General features: G+C 45.0%; 1 protein-coding gene and 1 long non-coding RNA gene across 9 annotated transcripts in view; one reads left to right on the top strand and one right to left on the bottom strand.

The window, feature by feature from the left end:
• Positions 1-21,866, bottom strand: part of ATP2B3 (ATPase plasma membrane Ca2+ transporting 3) — a 120,382-nt gene that overhangs the window by 6,441 nt on the left and 92,075 nt on the right. For 4 of the 8 annotated variants that reach the window (XM_081177196.1, XM_081177195.1, XM_081177197.1 and 1 more), the window contains 2 exons: positions 19,748-19,855; positions 17,114-17,296 (listed from right to left, as the gene is read on the bottom strand). In XM_081177196.1, the coding sequence (XP_081033322.1) occupies positions 17,114-17,296; positions 19,748-19,855 (291 nt within the window). Of the gene's footprint in view, positions 1-8,907; positions 9,062-17,113; positions 17,297-19,747; positions 19,856-21,866 lie in introns of all 8 variants that reach the window. The other 4 variants (XM_081177199.1, XM_081177200.1, XM_081177201.1 and 1 more) reach the window with 2 other exon arrangements.
• LOC308577198 lies at positions 633-7,803 on the top strand. Its single transcript, XR_014003517.1, has 2 exons — positions 633-2,494; positions 2,650-7,803. It is a non-coding gene; the product is annotated as an uncharacterized lncRNA (long non-coding RNA).

Genomic DNA, 21,866 nt, shown 5'->3' with positions numbered 1-21,866 from the left:
CAAGGTTAGTTAGCAGGAGGGAGGCCATGTTGTTTTTCCATCTCAATATGTCTTTGGTCAGCCTTGTCTACCTTAAACATTGCTCTCCTTTTTGTTTTCCTGGCTCTTTCTTGCTCCCTGAACTGTTGGCAGTTGACTATCTTGGACCAGTGACCTCTCAGCATATCGCCATCTACAGGGCAAGTTTTAAACGTTTCCGAGCACAATTCAAAGTGTTGGTGCTGACCTTTAAAGCCCAAAACGGCCTCGGTCCAGTATACCTTAAGGAGCGTCTCCACCTCCATCGTTCTGCCCGGACACTGAGGTCCAGCGCCGAGGGCCTTCTGGCAGTTCCCTTGCTATGAGAAGCCAAGTTACAGGGAACCAGGCAGAGGGCCTTTTCGGTAGTGGTGCCCGCCCTGTGGAACGCCATCCCACCAGATGTCAAAGAGAACAACAACTACCAGACTTTTAGAAGACATCTGAAGGCAGCCCTGTTTAATAGGTTATTGTATTTTAGTGTTCTGTTGGAAGCTGCCCAGAGTGGCTGGGGAAAACCCAGCCAGATGGGCGGGGTATAAATAATAATAATAATAATAATAATAATAATAATAATAATAATTATTATTATTATTATTATTATTATTATTATTATTATTATTATTAACAACAACTAGTGATTGTTAGGGTTCCGCCTGTCAAAGAAGGTAGATTGCCAATCATCATACTGGAAAGACCTAAATCACTCTCAGAACTACATTTCTCAGAGTTCCTTAGGCAGTATCCCACGAGAGGCAAAAAGCTTTTGGGGGGCTGGTGGTGGGATTTCTTTTTAGTAGATAAAGACCTAAGGGGCAAAGGGTAAAAAGCAAAAATAAAACAGCCCTACATTCAGCATGTCTTCATGTGCACTTTGTCTCTAAAACCTGAAGGTGGAGCAGGGATGCATCACCTTTTCTCTGTCCGGTTCAAATTGTCATAAATGGGCATTGTAACCATACTGAATGTAGCTCACAGGAGAGTTGAGAGAATGGATTCAATGAGACCTACGTAATTTGTAATTCACCAAGCCAGCCCACGAGCTTCCTGTTTTTGGTATCTGCCTGTTTGTGTCAAGTATCTACCAACTGGTGGTATCTACACAGCTGGTGGGCTACATTCAATTTGCAGGGCCAAAGGCTGTGCAGAGCTGAATGAAATGGCCCCATAGTGCTTTTTCCCTCTTAAGAAGGGATGGAAACACAGGATTATTACTGGGGCAGGAAGGGAATCAACTAAAACAATTTGAGATTTGAAATAGGGATATTGGTCGGGGGGTTTTGTTTAAAGGAAGCTGGTGATGCTATCAGACTACATTCCTAACCAAGCCATGGACCCACTTGGAGTGCTGCCCTCTTAGGAAAAGGTCGCAGTGTTGTGCTGTGCAGATGGGAAAGCAAGGTGGTGGATGGTTTGCAGCTGCTGGTACATATAGCAACGTGCCGTCCCCCCCAATGCACCACTGGGAGAGTGCAAGTTTTGGATGGAGGAAGTGGAGATGAGGAAGGAGGGGTTGCTTTCATGCTGCAAGAAAACCAGGGCAGAAAACCCCAAACTGTGACTTCAGAGAAGCAAAACAGCTCAGACAGACAGACAGACAGACAGTGAAAGATGCCTCCAATCACAGCCTCAGGACACAAAGTGAAGAAAGACCCATGCATTGCTGCAACAGTACGGTAAACTTTCGAGTATTGAGGCCCATCCTTGCTGTTTTGGGGAGGAGACAAGGGAAGGGAGGATTATGAGTTCATGCTGTGCCACTGGTGCCTCCGTCCATGCCCCACAGGCTACCCTCTTGCCCCTGCCCCAAAGCAGATGGTAAGACACAGAAAAGAAAGATGAGCCAGCAGGTTGAGGGAAAGCAGCAGGTGAGGGGGGCAGGATAGGACCCTTTTGGAACATAAGGGCTCAAGACACTGGGTATATAGTGGAAATACATACGATTTAGCATTGGCTCTGCACTAGCAGTTCAGGAAAGGTTACAAAACCCACTGCTAACACTCCCCCCCCCCGACATGTCTGAATTCCAGCCATAAACTGATCAAGTAGCAGTTCTGCTTCTGGGAAACTGCAGTTCTCTGACAGGAGCTATGCTTCTGTAATGGAGAATTCTCACCACCCTTACCAAACTACAGTTCCCAGGTTTCCCAAGGGGAAACTGACCTGGGCCTGCCCCACTAACAGGCTGAAGTTTCAAGTGTTCCAGATTTCATAGAATTTACTTTGTACTCTAGAACTCAGATCTCAGATGAAACCACTGATTCCTGAAATTGCCTGCCATCCCTTCGTCTCGGCACTTCTTCCTCAGCAGAGGCTGCCTCTAGGTTCCATATTGTGGTCATGTTAGAGCAGGGGTGGAGAACCTGGTAGTCTCCAAATGTTGTTGAGCTCCAGCTCCCATCAGTCGCAACCCAGCCTACCCAGTGGTCAAGGATGATGGGAATTGCAACATTTGGAGGGCTAGAGGTTCTCCCCAGTGGCGTAGCGTGGGGGGTGCAGGGGGGGCCGGCCACACCGGGCGCAACATCTTGGGGTTAGGGTTAGGGGGCGCAAATCCATGGGTTAGGGGGCACAAATTACTTGCCTTGCCCCGGGTGCTAACAACCCACGCTACGCCACTGGTTCTCCCAGCCTGTGTGACAGAACCACTGGCTTTTATAAGATGAAATTTAGATGCCAGATCTAAACTCCAGCCCTCTTGTGTCTCCAACCTTAGCGAACTCATTCAGCCAGGGGAGGACTTCGGTCCTTCAAATTTCAGCAGCACCCTATGCAAGGCAAAAACTTGGCACCTGACCCTTGCCTTCCTTTCTGCTCAATTCACTACTTCATAGTTGTGGTGCCCTGCGCTGCCCCCCTAGGCTGAATGCCTGGTGCAGTGGAAATGGTTGTGCTGCCCTAAACCCGCCTCTGATTGAGCTACTGTAGGCACCCCTTGCAAGAGAGCCTTCTTATATTAATGGGGGCTGGAGAAGTAGAAGCTCCTCCCCTCCAAGAATGAATGACACCACTCACATACATGGAACTAAAGGCATGTATTCAGGAATACCACATGGATAGGTGAATCCAGTGGGTCTTCTTTCTCTCAACACTGTTCTGGATTTTAGCATTTACTCTATTCTAACTTCTGACTGGGGATTTTTCCAACTAGATCAACCAGATCAACCATGTGGGGCCTCTGGATTTCAGATCTGCTTTCTCCTTCATTAAGAGGCCCAAATGGCTGGTGAGCCTCACTCTCAGCTTTCTAAAATGCCCTTTACACGGTCAGATAGAAACAGTATTCTAAAACTGATGGTGCTGGTTTAGCAGGCATCTCTCTCTTCGTCGATCCTAAAGAAGCAGCCACTATAGAAAATCTGGACCTTACTGGGCTATGCTAAAATAGCTGAGGGTCTTCCTATCTTTTCCATTCTTTCTTTGTTTGGTGAGGTGGCAAGGGTTCCTGGGAAGGCAGGCTGCATCCTATACCTGCATGTGATGACCCAAGTCCCCATGAGAAAGCAGAAAGCAGCAGTGATGAGATGAAGGTGGCAGGTGAAGAGAAAACGAGGAAAGGGAGTTGGGGGAGGGAGAAGGGAACACTTTGGCTGGATTATTGTTTGGGGTTATTGTTTTTTGTGTCTATTTTTTCTTTCTTTCTTTCTTTTATTACAAAAACACTACAGGAAATCCCCGGCTGATACTGAGGTGGTTCCATCCATGATATCTCGGCAGCTGCAAAGGGGAGAGAATAGGAAGGGAAAGTTTGTAAGGGAAAGGTGCAAGGGAGAAGGAAGAGGGCAGGGGGTTCATGTCAGGCTCTAGTGAAAAGGGGTTCCAAAAACAGGTTCCAAAAAAGTCCAATGCAGCCTTCCCTCACCTGCTTCCATCCACCTATTTTGGATTACTGCTCCCATCAGCCTTAGCTACTGAGTTCTGAGGCTGATGGGAGATGTTTTCTAAACTCCTAGAGGGGACCAGGTTAGGGAAGTCTGGTCTAGTGAATATTGGGCAGCAGCCTGAGGGAGGCTGCAACCTTCTACTTAGGTATCCAATAGATCTTAGACTTGGGTATCGAATATTGGATTTTGTTTTATGTTGTTTTTGTCATGCATATTGTGCTTTGTGTATGTAATATGAACTCAGCCTCCCTGGGAAGGTGTTAGCGGAACTGGGAGTGTCTCCCTAATACTTCCTATTGTCAACTACAACCAATTATACCTTGATAACGTTATTAGTACAGACTTCAACTACCACATTCTGGTTCCAGATTTACAAACATGAATCAGAGCCCAAGTCTTTACTAGCCCTTGTTATTACAACAGCAGGATGGCTATTAGTGGGAAACAAAGTCTGTGTTGTCTTATACATGCTTATCTGGGAGTAAGTCCCATTGAATTCAGCTTATTTCTGAGTAGAGAGGTTTAGGCTTGCAGTGAAAGTTGCAAGTTGTGATTCTGATTATGCACTCCTAGGATGCCTCACGTCATGGCTGAGCTGGCAAATTGTGTACAGATTATAGCTTTCCAGATCCACGGAGCTGGTATTGTAGAGGCCATACAATGCTTATAATACATGTGCCCCATTTTGTGTGTATGTGCGACTGCTCTCACAGTATTGGCCAATTTGATTTTGCAATATAACAAATTCCTGAATGTATAACCAGGACTGCTGTAGTAGATACTTTTACCTCAGCAGTGGAGCACTTGGGTAATTTTAGATTCTGACTAGTGGACTTATGTGTGAGAGATGTCTTTAGAATATTTGATTATTTCAATATGCAGCTAGCCAGTCCTTTTGAGTTTGTGGGCTCTCCTGATCATTCTGCTGAGTAGAACCTTGGACATCTGCCCCCGAATCCTGCCCTGACAATATCACTGCTCTTCATGATAAACACAACTCATTTTGTCTTTCTAGCTTATGGTCAGGGAAAGTATTGCTATGATAAAAACATATAAGCAAACATTTAAATTGAATGAATTTTCTTAAAATAAATATTAAAACTCCGCCCCACTCTTATTTAAACACTAGCCCTAGCAAATAATGAAATGCACACCCACATCCAGATATGATTCTTACGTAGGGTCTACAATACCTGGCACATCTTTAAGAGTACAGGTAACTCACAACTTACGCACATTTAACTTGTGTGCATTCAGCTTTACATGCTTGGCAAAAAAACGTGCTTTGACTAAATGCAGAATGTAAGCCAGTGTAAGTTGAGAGTTGCCTGTATATCAAAACAGATGAGCACTTGAGCAGTCAAAGTTTTTCCAAGCAGGCAGCTGCAGCCTTGAAGGAACTTTCACTTGTCACCAACTTGGATGTCGGAGTCTGCTATGAATGGCACAGAAGTCTTGCCAATAACTGCTCAGCTCATGTGTATAAGATATGATGTTAAGGGCTCGTCCACACTTCCACTTGTTCCACTGCTTTTCCACTGGGGAAACCTGCTGTTTACCACTGAATCAGAACAAACCTGTTTTTCTGCAGATTGATGTTTGTCATAATTCAGCAGTGGGTTTTCCCAGGGGAAAGTGGTGGGACAAGCGGAAGTGTGGACGAGCCCTAAGCTACAAGGGGAATTGCAATTGACTTTCCACACTATCAAGAGGTATATGTGTAGTTTTCTGTGCAGGCATCCTGTTGTGTTCTATCCCAACCTGCTGTGGTTGAAGCAATCTGAAATTCATTCACTATAACCCATGCAGTGAGTGGCGTTTTATGACACCACTTTTTAAAAAAATAATTTTAGATTAGATCTGAAATGTTATTCCACCTTTATTTTCTTTAATGAAAGACAGTTATGCAACAGGAAAATGCTGTTAAGTGTCTTTCTGTATTAAGGTGTTATAGTGCTAAAACACTGTAAAACAATAATGCTAACTAGTAATTTGTTGCCACCCTGCCACAGCCCTGTCTAGGTAAGCTGCAGCAATGCTGGTGTCAAATGGTGTTGTTTTTTTACAGCTCTGCCTACTACCGAGGCTAATTCTTTATTTAAAAAAGATGTAATAAACTTTTGGGATGACATCCATTTTATCAACATGGTTAACGGCAGTGGCCAAAAAGGGTTCCTGGTGTATAGGACTACACACCTCTTTAAGTAAATACATCTACATTTGTGGAAATTGTGTCACTATTCTGTTCATGTCAATTTCACCCTAATCATTTAGTGTAGAAGCACTCTTAAGACAGAAGCATTTGTGCCACCATGATAAGAGGAGGAAGGTTACATTGGAATCTATCAGGCTTTATTCCAAGAGGTGAGATAGCTGCCTGTGGCAGTGATTTTAGGTGTCATTAACAGTTGCAGGACACAATCCACCGGGACGTTCTTGTGCAGCTGCCACTTTGAAATGAACTGTTACATGGGTTTATTCATTTCATTATGACTTGATCAGGGGAGCTGCTCAGTATTTTGTGCCATGTGCTAATTAGGGGCAGGGAAGAGGGAGGGTGGAAAGTGCAGTTTGGATTTTCTGTTTCATGCACCAAAATGTTTCAGGTGGTCCCTGTTTATTCTGTGAGCCTGAAATGACAAACTCCCCTTTGGAAAAATTAGGGTGGAGAAACCCATTTGCCATCCACAACATGGTTCCTAAAAAAGAAACATAATCATCATCAAAACAAAATAAACCAAAATAACTGACACAGCACTTCCAAGATGCAAGAGGTGGGGGAAAGACCAAAGGCCATTAATGGATATCAATTTCCCAAGGAGCAACAGCAGTTCGCTGGAAGGGAGGAAGAGAGTTTAATATAAAGGCAGCATTTAAAGAGAAAGAGAGAGAGAGAGAGAGAGAAACAACTGCTGAAATTGCAGCAAAGATTACGAGGCCATACTCGAAGGTTTACGTGGTAGGGTGCACACCCTTTGAAAAGCAAGGCCAGTACATGTCATACCAAAAGGTACCATGAAACTGCCACACCACAGCGCTGGCATGACCACCAGCATGGCTTTGATTGGTTAAAAGAAAAGAAAAGAGACTGTTGAAATATTCTAAACAAACCAACTTGCTGAGAATACCTGAGACCTAATCCGAGAGCTGGAGTTCAGGGAGTGGACAGCTTACCTCTTTGGTTCTTTCACTGTCGTGCAAAAAATGAAAAATAAAGGGGGGTTTTGTGCCCCCCCTCCAAGAAAGCATTGGCATAGCATAGTTTCTGAAGAGGGAAGGATAGGTGAGGCACAGGAAGGAGACTGAGGAGGAAAAAAGGAGCAAGGGAACCACTTTTTTCATTAACATCTGGAGGAACTGGTCCATGACACCCCTGTGGGTGCCTTCAAGAGGCATATTCTCACCTTTTGCTTCTGAGCAAAGTGAAAGGCTCCCCTTTCCTGACACACCCCAGACCCCAGAGTTTCAGTCCTTTCCATAAACATGCTTTTCACTCTTGTAATGCCTTGAGCCTTCAGAGCAAGGATTGTTGTTTTCTCACACAATCTCTTTCAAAGTATTTGCTTATTCAGAGGCTTTCTATAATAAATTCACTTTGAGTGGGGGGTGAACAAGAGCTGCTATGACATCTTCTCTGGACCCCATATGCTGTCTACCATGCATATTTAAACCAGTTTCAAACCTGCTGCGCTGCTTTGGCTCCCAGTCTAGGAACCAAGACAGGGCTGATCTAACATACAAATAAATGTGGTTTGCTGAGGATGCTGAGAATTCTGTTCAAGATCCTTGCCCTGCTCCTCCACACAGAACTGCAGTTCCCAGGGTTCCCAAGGAAGAAGGAGGAACTGTGCCTGGAATCATAGATTTCTGATAGCTATCTTACAAAAAAAGAAAAAGAAAAGACAAATCTACTCAACACCCTGGATTTTTGATGGGCAAGCCTGACACTAAACCTGTCCGCACTGGTTTAAATGTGAAGTGTAGGTGGAAGATGATATTTGGAATCATGTAAGTGAAGATGTTTGCAGCTGCTGTTGAGCAAAGCCTCTTTATTCCAATGTAAATTGCACTACAGCTATTAGTGGCCTGAATCAGCCTCATCTGGTGTTTAGAGGTAACAATGTGAGTCTGACCTGCCAGCTCATTCTAGTGTCCTCTCCAGTCAGGGGCATGAAGTCATGGTTAGAAGGAAGAACTCCTGTGTTGGTTGACTGGTTCTATGCAAAAAACTGCATTTCTTTTTCTTTTTGGTACTGACTTCCTACAGATTTAATCTACACCAGAATTGCCTTGATCCTCACTACGATCAACAGATGACTTCATATTTATCCCAGGAATGGTGATGCAATAAGCTGTTATTGTCCAAAAGTTTGATGTTGTGGGGTCTGGTACCCAATCTTTTGCTCTCCTCTATGCAACACCCATCCAGCCCACCCCAGCAAAACTCTGACGTGCAACAGTGAGTGACACACACCAAACACCACAATAAACACCAATCACCATCAAGATGTGTGGCTAGACCGAGAAAAGAAGCTGGATCCCCAGCTGGTAGTGCGCTGCGGTGCTTCAGTTCCTTTGACTGAAACAGAGCCCCCTGCCCATGCAGACCCCTCCCTCCGTGCCCATGACCTCACCAGCTGGGGATCTGACTCCAGTCCATTAAAAACCAGCAGCCACTGATAGAGAAGGTGAAAGAGGTGAGCAAACGAAGGAGAAAAGGGGTGCAGGTGGCTAAAGAAGGAGGGGCAAAGCGCAGAAATTGTATGGCTTTATATAAGTTGTAAATCCGGCGTGACTGAGACCGGACAGAGAAAAAACTGAAATAAATAATATTGCAACAGTGATTGCAGCAACGAGGGGCCAAGGGGGTGGGTGGGTGGGGTGGATAGAAGAGAAGGGAGGGGATACTGGAGGAGGGCAGCAATAGGATGGTTTTTTTTTTGTCTTTGTTTGGTTTGGTTTTTTTAAAAAAAATCACAAGCAGTAAGAGGAAATCAAGACTCACTCCCGGCACCGGCGCTGGCATTTGCGGCGGAGAGAATTACGTGAGTGGGGGTAGAAATATTGGTTACATCGTGCAGTTGGCTGAGGACGGAAGAGCGGCGTCGGACAGCCCCCTGAAAGGAGCCACTTCTCTTGAAGGTGCTAACTACCTCCATCTGCGGGAGAGAAAATGAGATAGAAAATTTGGATGGCAGCGGGCAGCGGCTGCAGTGGAACAGCGCATACCAGCCAGAATTGGCCATGCTGGGGATTTGGCCTCCTGCCACAGTCTATGAAGCATTATGCACCAGAGGCCAGCTAGTGGGAGTTGGCACCACACTGATGTTCTTTTATGGAAAGAGCAAATTGCACCAGCAGAAGATCGAGGCAACTGGTCACACTTGAAGGCTCCATTTCTAAAGAGTTTACACAAAGTACAAACCCTTAGCAGCACATTATACCAGAATTGTTGGGGGGGAAATCCAGCAAGACACAAATGGCTGCAGCCAATCCATTAAGAACAGAGTGCAAGGCACAACTGACCTGAGAAACTCGTTGCTACAAGATGTTTGTGAAGACCAGTGTTACAGCTTCTTTGGGGGAAATAATAAAATAATTAAAAGACAAGAATCATGGACAATAGGTTCATCATTAGCCATCACCAAGGGGCAAAGACTATAGCCTCAAACAAGAGGATGGTCATAAAACATTTGCACATTTCAAATTGCTATACAGTGGTACCTCGGGTTACATACGCTTCAGGTTATATACGCTTCAGGTTACAGACTCCGCTAACCCAGAAATAGTACCTCAGGTTAAGAACTTTGCTTCAGGATGAGAACAGAAATTGTGCTCCGGCGGTGTGACAGCAGCAGGAGGCCCCATTAGCCAAAGTGGTGCTTCAGGTTAAGAACAGTTTCAGGTTAAGAACGGACCTCCGGAACAAATTAAGAACTTAACCCGAGGTACCACTGTATAACTGAGCAGTAATACAAATCTCTCATTCAAGAAAAGTCTGTTCCTTCTCAACGTATGGCCACATTCTAGCATCCCCAAGGAGCTGAACCCAAGATAGGATTTTACACACGAAGGGGTGGGGTTTTGTAGAACAGCTGGCTGGATCCTTGAGGACTGGGGTGACCAGCGATAGGGAGTAGGGTTACCTCCACTTATAATTGTGTCCCAGTGTATACCGTTTCACTTCCTCTTGTGCATGTGAACAGCTGGCATTAATTCCTAAGGGGAAAAGAAAAGCACTGCCCTTGAGGTCACAGTTGCTGTCAAGGCAAAATCTACTCCCTAGTGCCTGGCCTTCCTTGGCAGGACTCCGACAGAAGCAAGTGCAGTCTCTAAATGGTGCATTTTGCTCTGAATCTTGGGGGATACTATGTATGTTTTGAGCAAGATTGCCCTGAACCCAAGCACAGTTGATTGCATGAGAAGTCGCTGTAAGAATATACCCAGCTCCATGAAACTTTCCACATGTGTGGAAGCCCACCAGGAGCTATAAACAAATGAAACATAGTTGTAGGTCCCATTATGTTATGTCAACCACTTTGAGATCTTCTTGTGGATAAGCAGCATATAAATATTTTCTAAATAAATCTGAGACAAATTATAAATATAAGGCTAATTCACACATTCATACAATGAGATTCTATTTCTTTTATACTGTTGAAGTTGCCAAAGAAAACCGATTCTCCACTTCTGATTTGTTGAAACAACATGAACACAGTGGGCTTACTCAGAACAAAGTGCTATTTTGTTCTGTTGTTTTTATTTCCTGCTAACGCACTTAGAATTGCAGCCTAAATATTGTATATAAAAACCATCCCTATTTATTGTTGAAGGTTGATTATGAGTAGCTTTTCATTCTGTAGCCTATCTCATTGTTGGAGGCTGGCTAGGAACTTATTTTGTTTTGTTTAATCTTAGTTACGCAAATAAAAATTGTTGGCAAAATTAAGTATAAAATAAAATGTCTGGCAGCCGAGTCCTGGGAGTGTGGCCGGTTTGTGTGCACTGGGCGCAGAGCCACAGGGGATGTCAGAACTATACTTCAGAATGGCGAGGGGGCAGGCACTGGATTTTGGCCCTGCCCAGGGCGCCGGGGAAATTTGAGACCCCGAGGTCCCCCACTGCTGGCATGGCTAGGGCAATATTACGTCTGGGATGGAAGAGCAAAGTAGCACCACTGCCTTCCTCTTGCATACGCCTTATGGGAAAAAACGGAAGAGTGTGCTGTTGTGCAGCTAGCTACATGAGTGCTCCAGTGTTGGTCTGTATAGAAAGGGAACACACTGCTGCCCAAGAGATAAATAAAAGAACAAAAAGAATAGTAAATTATCATAAAATTGCTCGGTTGTGTGTGAGCGGAGACGTTTGCCACTTTTTTGCTTTAAAATTGAGCTGCCCTACATTGAAGCATGCCGTGCCGTGCCATATAAGTAATGAATCAAAGGACTAATATTAGAATATTACTGTGTAGAAAAGGCTGTCTACCTGAACAAAAAATCACAGAGCATCTACCTCCCAATCCTGCAAATTACCCTCCTTGAATTCTTCTTTGATATAGTTCACTACTATACCAGAGTGTGAAAGCAAACAGGCCAAGATGTTTATCGAAGACTCAAGCAAGCGAGTCATAGTCACATGGTTAGGAAGACACCCCCTCCCCAGATTTAACGGGGGGGGGGCATTTCCCCCACCCAAATATAGCAGTTGTAGTTGGTACTTCTGAAACACACATAGCTAATTCATGCAGCAGGGTTATGGGACCACTTTATACAGAATTGGGGTGGATAGTGGTGTCATCCATTTCTGCAAATGCCTAAGTGAGTATGCATAGCTCACATTATTTGTCCATTGAGAAAAAGGAGTGCAGGCATCCTATGGACAAGCCTGCTCCCATAGGCATTTATGTTTGTAGACCCTGGTTCAAAGTTTTTGACGGAGGTAAAAACACACCTGACTGCCTGTGTCACCTGCGTGCCAGGGTTCTCTTTCAGCCAGCCCTTAGCCACTAACCACCTCATCTCATCTCCTTCCCACCCAAAAAAGCATAATGAGGTATTAAAGCTATTGATAGATTCAGCAGAATTAACCAGTGAAGCTTTTCCTAGCACTTTGGGGAATGTTCCCCAGAAACAAACTTGCACAAGTAGAAAACTAGTATGTCAGGGAAAACACGCCTTGATATGCCATTTTTCTAAATGCAAGGATGTGTCATTTATTTTTATTTTTATTGTAGGAGGAATCATTCCAGTATGTAAACAACACCTGCAATAGGAAATGGTATAGGGATAGTCCATAGAAAGCCTTACCATTTGAATTGCACTCAATGTATGAACAAGGTGTGTCCCTTGCACCCGACTGAGCAACTACGTCTAGGGGGCTCAGTGATGCCACAGGGGAAAGGGATGGTGGGGAAGGGAAAGAGCTCTTCAGTGAACCATGCGTAAATAGCAGAACCATAGAATATAGGAGTTGGAAGGGACCCCAAGGGTCACCTAGTCCAACCCCCTGCAGTGCAGGAATCTCAACAAGAGCATCCATGACAGGTGGCCATCTGAAGTACCAGAATAAGAAACGAAAATCTGACTGCCGTTAGCCGTTCTCAAATATAGGCAATTGTATGGAACATGTGATGAATTTCTTCTGTTGCAGAAATCACAATTCTCTCAATTCTCAGTCTTGTGGAGTATTTGAGTCACACTGCAAGCTCACCTTCATTGCACCTTCACTTTTTCATGACTACCAGCAACATGTGAGCAGTGGCGCAAAGCCAGTGTGGCTCTGCAGGGAAAATAAATTAAGTGTGAGAGTTTTAGCTCAGACATGGACTCACTGAGGTGGCCTTTGGCAAGTCACTCTCTTGGCTGCACTTCCCCCCAGTTATGCAATGGGGAACTTGTCCTCACTAGGTTACAGCAAAGGTTGTGTATATTCTTATAAAACCAAATGAACCCATCAGGGAATGGAGGGAAGGCCATGGACCAGTTGGGAATTCTTGATCTCCTGCTGGTGCAAATGGGATGAGCAGCTGGATGCAGGAGAGCCTCCATCGTTCTGAGGCCAGTCATCTTTTTATGCAAGGCATATTCTGAACCACAGGAAGCACCCTGCTCCCTTCTTCCTAGGCTGGCACCACAAAAAAAGCAAACGCATCAGCCAAAAAGGAGGACAAAGGAGGACACAGATTGCATACAATTTGTATATGCTAGTTTATATGTATAGGTGCAAGTTTAGAAATAATTACTATAATTTAAGTCAAAACACAACACATCTCACCATAGCAGGGAAGAAGACCATGACTAGCTGAGCTCTGTGTGTCTGCACAGTCCATATGCTAACTATTGATGGGCAACTTCAAGACAGGGCTCTTTAAACAGGGCCTGGACCAGACAGAAAGCCCTTCAGGTACAGGACTATCCCCTGCAGAGCAAGACACATGGTCATCCTACCTCTTTAACAGCTAGCCGGCCTCTTGGGAAATGCTTCCACCTTGCAAGTTGATGCAGATTGGTATTAACACCAGGTTGCTGCCATGCTTTGCCACCATCTCACAGGATAAAGCCAGTTTAGCGGGCTGGGGATAAGGCACAGTGCTTAAAAGTGAAAGAGCTGGGGCCTGGGCCTGCCTGGTAGCCCTACACTCCATTCTGGAAGCCCTGCTCCTTCATTCCTGCAGGGGAACGTCTTGTGAAGTTTACCGTATGGAGCAAAACCAGGATCCCTGGGTTGCATTGCATTGCTGACACATGCTGCATATGAGTGTGTGTTGTTTTCTTCTTAGAAAAGGGAATAAGAGGGTGGGGACAGCTGAGCAGTCTCCCTCACTTTGGGATGCCTTGGAATCAGCCATATTTACATGGAATGGAGCTGGTGCAGGAGAAGAGTTGGGTTTCCGGGTTCTATTCATTTCATTTCATCCATTAAGCAACAACTTTGCTATGCAACATGCCATTGGTCATTCCTCATCATGCTCCAGGCCTGAGAACTTCTGAGATCCCATGAGCATCAAGTCTTAAGGCAAACCACCTTTTGTTTGACTTGCTAAAGGGAAAGAAAAATTGCCAGGCACATGTCCCACTCCCTCTTTAAGGCAGTTTGAGGAAGTGGGAAGGGAGGAGGGGGTGGGGTGGGGAAGGGCTGCAATCAGAAAGCATGTTGTTAGAACATAGAAGCTAGACATGGTTGTCTTGAAATCGTTCCTCTCACATGGACCTAGTTTGAAGTATGTGGCACAGAAGCCCCACAATGGCTAGCAGTGGTACAACCTGCCCTCAGGTGGGTTTTGTGTCCGAGTATAATCTTGCATTCTTTTATTGCAGAGCTAAGACTGCGGTACTTGATCTTCAGTGCTGATGTCAGAGACCAGTTAATCCTAGATTTGATTTGCCTTTTAGAAATAAGACACAAGTTTCTGGACCTCATGGCTGTTTACAAGCCTGATGAAGTAAAAGTGGTTGCCTGAGGGTGCTTCCAGACTGTAGGCTATTAGACATTGCTCTTCTGCTTTAAACAACATGTGAAACTGAAATGGACTTCCCATACTTCACTCAGCATTGCACTTTTGGAGTATGTACATCTTATTCTGTTCTGTCCATATTAAAGGGCGTAACATGGCATTATGGGCAAGAAGGTGCGGCAGGTTATTGTGGACACTGGGCTGAGCCACACTTGAATTTTGCTCCACTCTTTAGTGTGGATAAGCCCACTGTTCTGCTCATGCTTCCAAGTTTTTCACAGCATCCACACAACAACAACACCATCAAAAAGATGTCCCATAACCCCCCCATTTAATCCCTATTTATCATTTTCACAGGTTCCCTTTTGATGAAGACGACTTTGAGTGGGTGCTGCACAAAACTTGTATGTATGAGCAGCACCAAGGCTGCTACAATAAACTGCCACGTGGAAGCGGTGTAAAAATGCATTTCAGCAGCATGTTCATTTTATTTGTTAATTTTAACATTTGCAGTAGAATGCTTTTTCACTGAAGTGTTATTGTGTCGCTGCTCTTATTTTTTTGTTAATGTGACAAAACATTTTAACACAAATCTAAAAGTAAAGCTTAAAAAAATCAACACACTGCTAAAATGGAGCCAGATGGATAGGTAATAATGAGTGTTCTAAGGTGAAAAGGTGTGGCTCAGTTGCCCCAAATGTAACTGCACACATCAAAACCACATTTCTTAAAAAGATAAAAAGGACAGAAGAGTAGAGTTAAGGTGCTTCTGCAGCAGTTCCAACCATGCCGACATTTGTGGGCTCTCAAAAGAAGTTGAAAAAAGTACAGGGAAAATATAGGGCAGATGCAATTTAATGACAATGTCATGTAGATGTCCCTTAAAAGAGTAAGTGGACAAAGAATGGCAGTTCCAGAATAAACTCCTAGTGTGGAAGCAGCCTGAGACTTGAAGGAGAGTTGCAAGGTTTCCAGTGACTATGGAAGGAGTTCTTTTCTGTGTGTCATAGTGCCTATTTTCTGTGAATACCTCTTTATAACTGGGATAATGTCAGTGTCACTGGGTGGTATTCAACTAAGATTTACTCAGGATAGACCTACTGAAATTAATGGATCTGACTTAGGGCTTATCTGTATTTCCTGTTGTCCTGTTGCTTTTCCCTGGGGAAAACTGCTCTTTAGCGCTCCATCAGAGCAAACAGCAATCAGGTTTTCTGTAGATGTGGATGAGCCCTTAGTCATGTTCATTAACTTATATAGGTCTACTCTGAGAAAAAACTTGGATGAAACCATCCACCGTGTCACTGTTGTAGGTGCCAAATGAAACTTGTGTCTAATAAATCACATTTGAATGATTTATGGGTGTGATAACTAAGTACCCAGTCAATTAAGCACATTTGCAGAATTTGATCTCCATAGTTTATTCTTATTGTGGCAAACTTGTAAAAACTGGCTATAAGGAAAGCAAGGACTGTCTTACAGAGGAAACAAGGTGCATGTTCATACTTTGAGGCTCTAGATGCTACTCAGTGCAGTCGCCACCATATGGGGACTATAGACATCATTAATCTACAGGGAGGTATGTTCCTGCCACTAGTAAGATGAAGGGATATACAGTAAAACCCAAATGACTTGAAGGGCCAAATTCCTCATCACTCCACCACTGAAATGCCCATTCTCCTTCAATTTGACAAATATCATTTCCCCCAAACCTATATTCCATTTGTCCACCACCCACTGCAGGTGCTTCACTTTCTAAAATATATTCCAGGCAGGGAAGAAAAGAGGCTTTGAAAGAGGGTTCATAACAAAAGTCTGCTTCCTGCACCTCCCCAGTACAAGGAGGCACACAGACATTTGCAAGTATGTCTTAGGCACAGATACCAATTTAATGTCACTAGCTTGGGCTATTTCAACAGTGGCTTGGTTTGAGAGTAAGTACACCAGCCTGTGGCTTTGTGGCCCTGCAAATGTTCAGATTGTGTAGACTATAGTAGGGTGAAAACACTGCAGGATCTTATGTTTGATGCCCCAGCATTAACACCACACTGGGGTCCTGAAAAAACAGGAGCAATGGAGCATGGAGCATAACATCTTGGGTGATTTAGACAGTGCAGGTTCTGCTGGCCTTACTATGGCTGCCTTCTGCCCGTCAAATGGGGCAAGAGCACAGAATATGGGCTCAGCTCCGGGAGCATGTGGCTTTGCAGGGATCCTTGCTACTATCAGAGAGGTCAGAACTGAGTCCGTCTTTAGCTACAGCCACACTGGATGGCCTTGGACAAGTCACCATCTCTCATCCTCCATTCCCTACAAGTAATATGGGAATTCAAATGACCTGCCTGATAACTATAGAAAGGACTACTCTATGACTGCTGTTACTACTGCTACTTCCACCACCACCATTTCTGCTGCTACCATCTCAGCCACAGATTTTGTTCTCATTTTTCTGGGCATTTCCAAACCACCCAGCAACTCGTCATCCCATTTCTGCTTCTATAGGCTGCCTCTGTTCATGCATCCAAGCACTGCATTCATTAGTTCTTTCTGCTGAAACAAGGCAGCGGGGAAATGAAATGCTTAGACCAGCATTGGAGGTCTCTCTCTCTCTCCCCCAGGCATGAGCATCAGGTGTCTTGGGATGGGGTAGGAGATAACCAGATGAAAGGCTTATTGTCAAGTCACTGCTAAAGCAAAGGAAGGGTTGGGCAAGGGTGAGGGAAGCCCTGGTGGGAGGCGCCTCCCCATTATCTCATACCTGGGTCTGGATACGGTTGAGGCCACGGAACCAAAGGATCTGGCCACGACGGAGTTCCCGCTCAGCATGGTCAATTTCCTCCTCATCCTCCGCCATTTCCTCATCAGTGATGTCATCCTTCCCGGTGCCATGCCCTGCCTCCTTCAAGCATTTCAGGTGGCTGGTGGGGATGGTGGCAATGACCTACAGAAGGGAGCAGGTGTCGGTTGCACATCTCAACATTTTCTCAGTAGACTAGGAGCCCTTATGTGACTGCATAGCTTAAGCCAGGGGTCAGCAAAGTTTTTCAGCAGGTGGCCAGTCCACTGTTGCTCAGACCTTGTGGAGGGGAGGACTATATTTTGAAAAAAAAAATTATGACTGAATTCCTATGCCCCACAAATAACCCAGAGATGCATTTTAAATAAAAGCACACATTCTACTCATGTAAAAACATGCTGATTCCTGGACCGTCCATGGGCTGGATTTAGAAGGCAATTGTGCCGGATCCAGTCCCCAGGCCTTAGTTTGTCTACCCATGGCTTAAGCACACAAGAGCTGAATCTGGTTGGCTAATTACGTGTTACTTACGAATGCATGCTGCTTGATCTCAATGCCATTTACTAAATTACATTAAATGAAAAAGCCACTTTAGGAGTGGGGAATTGGGAGAGAAGTATTAGCAGGGCAGAAAAGGGGCACTCAATCATTTCCCATGTGACTTTCATCCCTATCAAGATCCCCAGAATCTGCCCAAACTCTCTATCACCTCCAGAAGCAGCAAAAACAGTTTTTTTACAAGTATAAATTTGCTTGATTGCATGCGTTTGCGTGCAATGTTTGGTTATAACTCCCAAGATTCACAGCATTGGTTTTTTTGTTTGTTTTTTGTTTAACAAAAAGTTTCTAGCTCTTCAGGTGAGGCCATGGGTTTCAGACAGTGGTGGATCACCTTGACCTCACAGCACTGGAGTCACTGCAATTTACCCAGAGGATACGTGGGCAAGGCCAGCATTCTGCAAACATATCTGTGGGAGCACTAGACAGACTCCCCAGTGCCTTGCCCCTCTCTCAGTGACACCTGCCAGAGGGGTCAGGTGAGAAGGCCCTCCACTCTGCTCTACCTACTGCCGACAGTGGGTAGGACCTGAGGGCTCCATTGCCTTCTGGGGAGCCCACTGAGGATCATATGCCAATGCCCCCAAAGTGACCACCCCACAGCTCTAGTATGTCGTTAATGAGTCAGCTCGTTAACTGGACATACTAGAACTAAACAAGGGTGTTGATTGGTGCTTCCCCAGTTTCAAGAGAACATGGCATGCCTGTCTTTAGTATCTGACTATATGGTGCACTCTGACAACTCACAATAAAAGAGGAGGTATAATAAACTCAATCTTCTAATCCTACACGGTTGTTGTGCCAGTGGGCAGGATTCAGTGGCTTGCAATTTCTCAGGACAGCAAGAAAGAAGTACCTACATATGCTGCCTCTGTGCACAGTCCTTCCTAAACATTAGTCAGCCAGATCAGCATTTTGTTCCCAAGCCAGGGCCGGCCCACCCATGAGGCAGTTGCCTCAGCTGCGTGCCGCAGGCTGCCTCAGGTGGCAGCACAGGCATGCAATGGCATTTTCCGTTTTGCCCAGGGCAGCAAAACAACATAGGCCCAAGGTAGCCAAAATTCTGTGCATAGAAAAGCTAGAGTCTGTAACATATGTACATTATGCAATGTAAGCATATTTTCATATATTTGTGCTGAGTTCGCAAGATATATTCTGTTTCTCCAAGTCATAGGAAAGAGGCAGGATACAATCAGCACACTGGCTTCTGAGATTTTACTGTGCATTTCAATGCCATCTTTGTAGCCACAAGGGCTAGGAACTTGATATTTGTTTTAAAAAATGAAAGCAAAGATTCTTAGGAAGCTGAGTTCTGCACTCTGCACCCAGCAGTTTTTCTGCACTTGTTTGGGATAGTGCAATGTTACAGCATGGCTGGGAAGTTTAAATGCTATGTGAGTGTGGGAAATAATCTTGAGCCAAAATAATATTCAAGTTTTGCTAGATAATCAAAGGTTAAAAGACACGTGGAGTTCCTCTGTAAATTCCCAGAGAGGACACTCTGTGAGGTCTCATCTCCTGCTTGCCCCGGTGGGAAAAGTAACAAAGAAAAAGAATCCTTACTGCTTCCTCTCTCCTCAGAGTTCAGTCTCATTTTGCCACGGAAGTGAAGAGAAAGGATGCTTGTTCTGTGTTCTCCCGAGAGCAGATTTCATTTTTTATTTCAACCATATATTTTATAGCATAGAAGTATATTCTGCCTGTCTTGTTTTCACTGCTGTAACCAAGTCTGGAACTTTATGTAAGCAAACAATATTTTTATCCTGACATGGCTTCTGTGTGATTCTTTTGTTTAGAGGGATGAAAAGGGGGAAGGCCCAGCCTGCTAAATTATTATCTGTCCTGGATAATTATTAACAAGGTTAAGCAACCTTGTCCCAGAAGTTTCTACATTTTATGCTGCACCCTGCTAACCAGACATTAAACTCACACAAGTGAGGAAGAGGAAGGATAAATAATAAATAATATCCTATCCTACACTCCAAAACCATCCAGTGATGAGCACAAATGAAGACGACAGAAGAAGGGTTTTCTTACCTGTCCCCAGACAAGCTCCCCAAAGCCCACAAAGAGACACCAGAGCCATTGCTGCGCATTCAGCGGCGAGCAGCTGAACGGTTTCCCCCCAAACTGCACAATGACGATCTGGGGGAGGAAGAGAGGCAGAGTGAGACAAACTCCTGTAGAGGGAAGCCCACCCTCCGTATCTATACACACTGTTGGGAAAGGGTGGGCTCACTGTCGGGAAAGCTGGTGGCCAGGCAGGACTGCATATAGACGAGAGGAGATAGAAGACTGGATCCAGGAAGATCAGAGTGGGCAATACTGACAATGGGAACGGAGAGAACACAACCAAGGCTGCTTAATACTCTCAATGGGTCATTGGCAACAAAGCTATTGTTATTATATTGGATTTCCCCATAAAGCGCTAATCTGGATTAAGAGTCACCTTGGTTCCCAGCTTGAGAGAAAGGTGGGATACAAATACGGTACATTAAATAAATAACTAAAAATATGGGCTAGAATATTGATGACAATAACACTGTGCAGACACTGCAAAAAAACTTGTATGCATGAGAACCAATCCCACAATAAAAACATGTCTGGAAGCACCCCAAGTTGAAGGAAAGAGTCACAGATGTAACAGCAGGTCAAGGAGAACCAGAGGTCTGAAGAGGACAACCATGAAGATACAAGGAGCCAGAGCTCTCTCTGAGGCAGCCATATAGCTCTGAGGCAGAACTATGGAATTTGCTCTTCTCATGTTCTTAAACAAACTGCCCACAGTCTTGTCCTGACTTTTTCAAGGGCTGCTGGGACATGGGGCTAGAGCAATGGATGTTTGTGGTTCGAGGACCCGATCCCCGCGTAGTGGAATGAAAACACGGGGACACGTGATATAAGGTTAATGGGCAAGAAAAGGCCACAAATTATTGATTACAGCAAGTGAAAAGGTATTGGCTTAGGCATTGGATTACGTCAGCTGACTCCACCCCCTCAGAGAGGGGTGAGTCTAAAACAGGGGGGTTTATTCACCAGTAGGTGGAGCCTGTTGATGCTAATCCAACTATAAGCTCTCCCCTGATGTCACCGAGGGTCGTGCCATGGCCTTCCGCCAAGCAGGCATCGGACAGAGTACACGACCGCCAGATTCCTTTAACGGAATACCCAAAAATTGAAGGCATAGGCGATGGCCACACCTAGCCCTTCAACACACCACAACACATTATTCCAATGCCTAACCTACCCACCAATACCACGAAAGTTGTGATGATTGCTACGAGGTAGGCGAAAAAACCAAAAAGCCTAATGCCAAATGGAAAAATTCCTACCAGCCCCCCCGGACAACCAGGGTGACCAACCTAAGGTCCATAGCAAGGCCAAAAGAAAACTGAGACCCTGAGCTCTAAGGGAGTGGAGGGTGGGTGACTCGCGACGGGACGATGAAAAGTGAGGCCGGAAGGCTTGTGCCGCAGCAATTTGGGCTGCTAAACACGCCCCCTCGCAGGCACCTGGTTGGGTGCCTGCCCGTGGGTGTAGGCCAGCCAGGTGAGTGGGAGGCAGGGGGCTAACGCCCCCTGCTTGAGGCGGAGTCCGGCTCCCGACCACAACCACTCCCCTCTCTTGCAGGAGGAGAGTCTTTATTCCAGCTGTGCCTCATTCCTCACCCCTCAAGAGAAAGAGAAACCTAAATACATATATATGCAATTGCACACACCTGTCTTCTGTTAACGTTGCCTCCCCCTTTCCCTCCCTCTCTCATCTTCCTCACTTTCAACATTTATACAGTAAGTTCCTTTAAAGCATATTCAAAACACATACTTTCCCTCAAAGAATTCTGGACACTCGTTTGCCCCACACGGAGTCCCAATGTTCAGCAACCAGGGCTCCCCCCCCCCCAGCTGGAACTCACCAGAGCTCAGTTCTGGCACCTCTCATGTGGGTGCCCTTTGCATTCTAAGAGAACAAGGAAGACATTGAATCCTGGCACCTCTTTTTCTAGAAAAATAGCACTGCCAGCAACCCTCAACAAATGACAGCGCCCAGAATTCTTTGAAGTGGAAATGTGCTTCGGATATGCTTTAAAGGTTTAGTGTGTACACAACCTCAGTTAAGATGCTTGATATATTGATATAATAGCAACAACAGCCTATGG

This window comes from Podarcis bocagei (assembly GCF_964188305.1).
Source record: "Podarcis bocagei genome assembly, chromosome: 17".
Lineage (NCBI taxonomy): Eukaryota > Metazoa > Chordata > Lepidosauria > Squamata > Lacertidae > Podarcis > Podarcis bocagei.
This window is presented reverse-complemented; position numbering and strand designations above follow the sequence as displayed.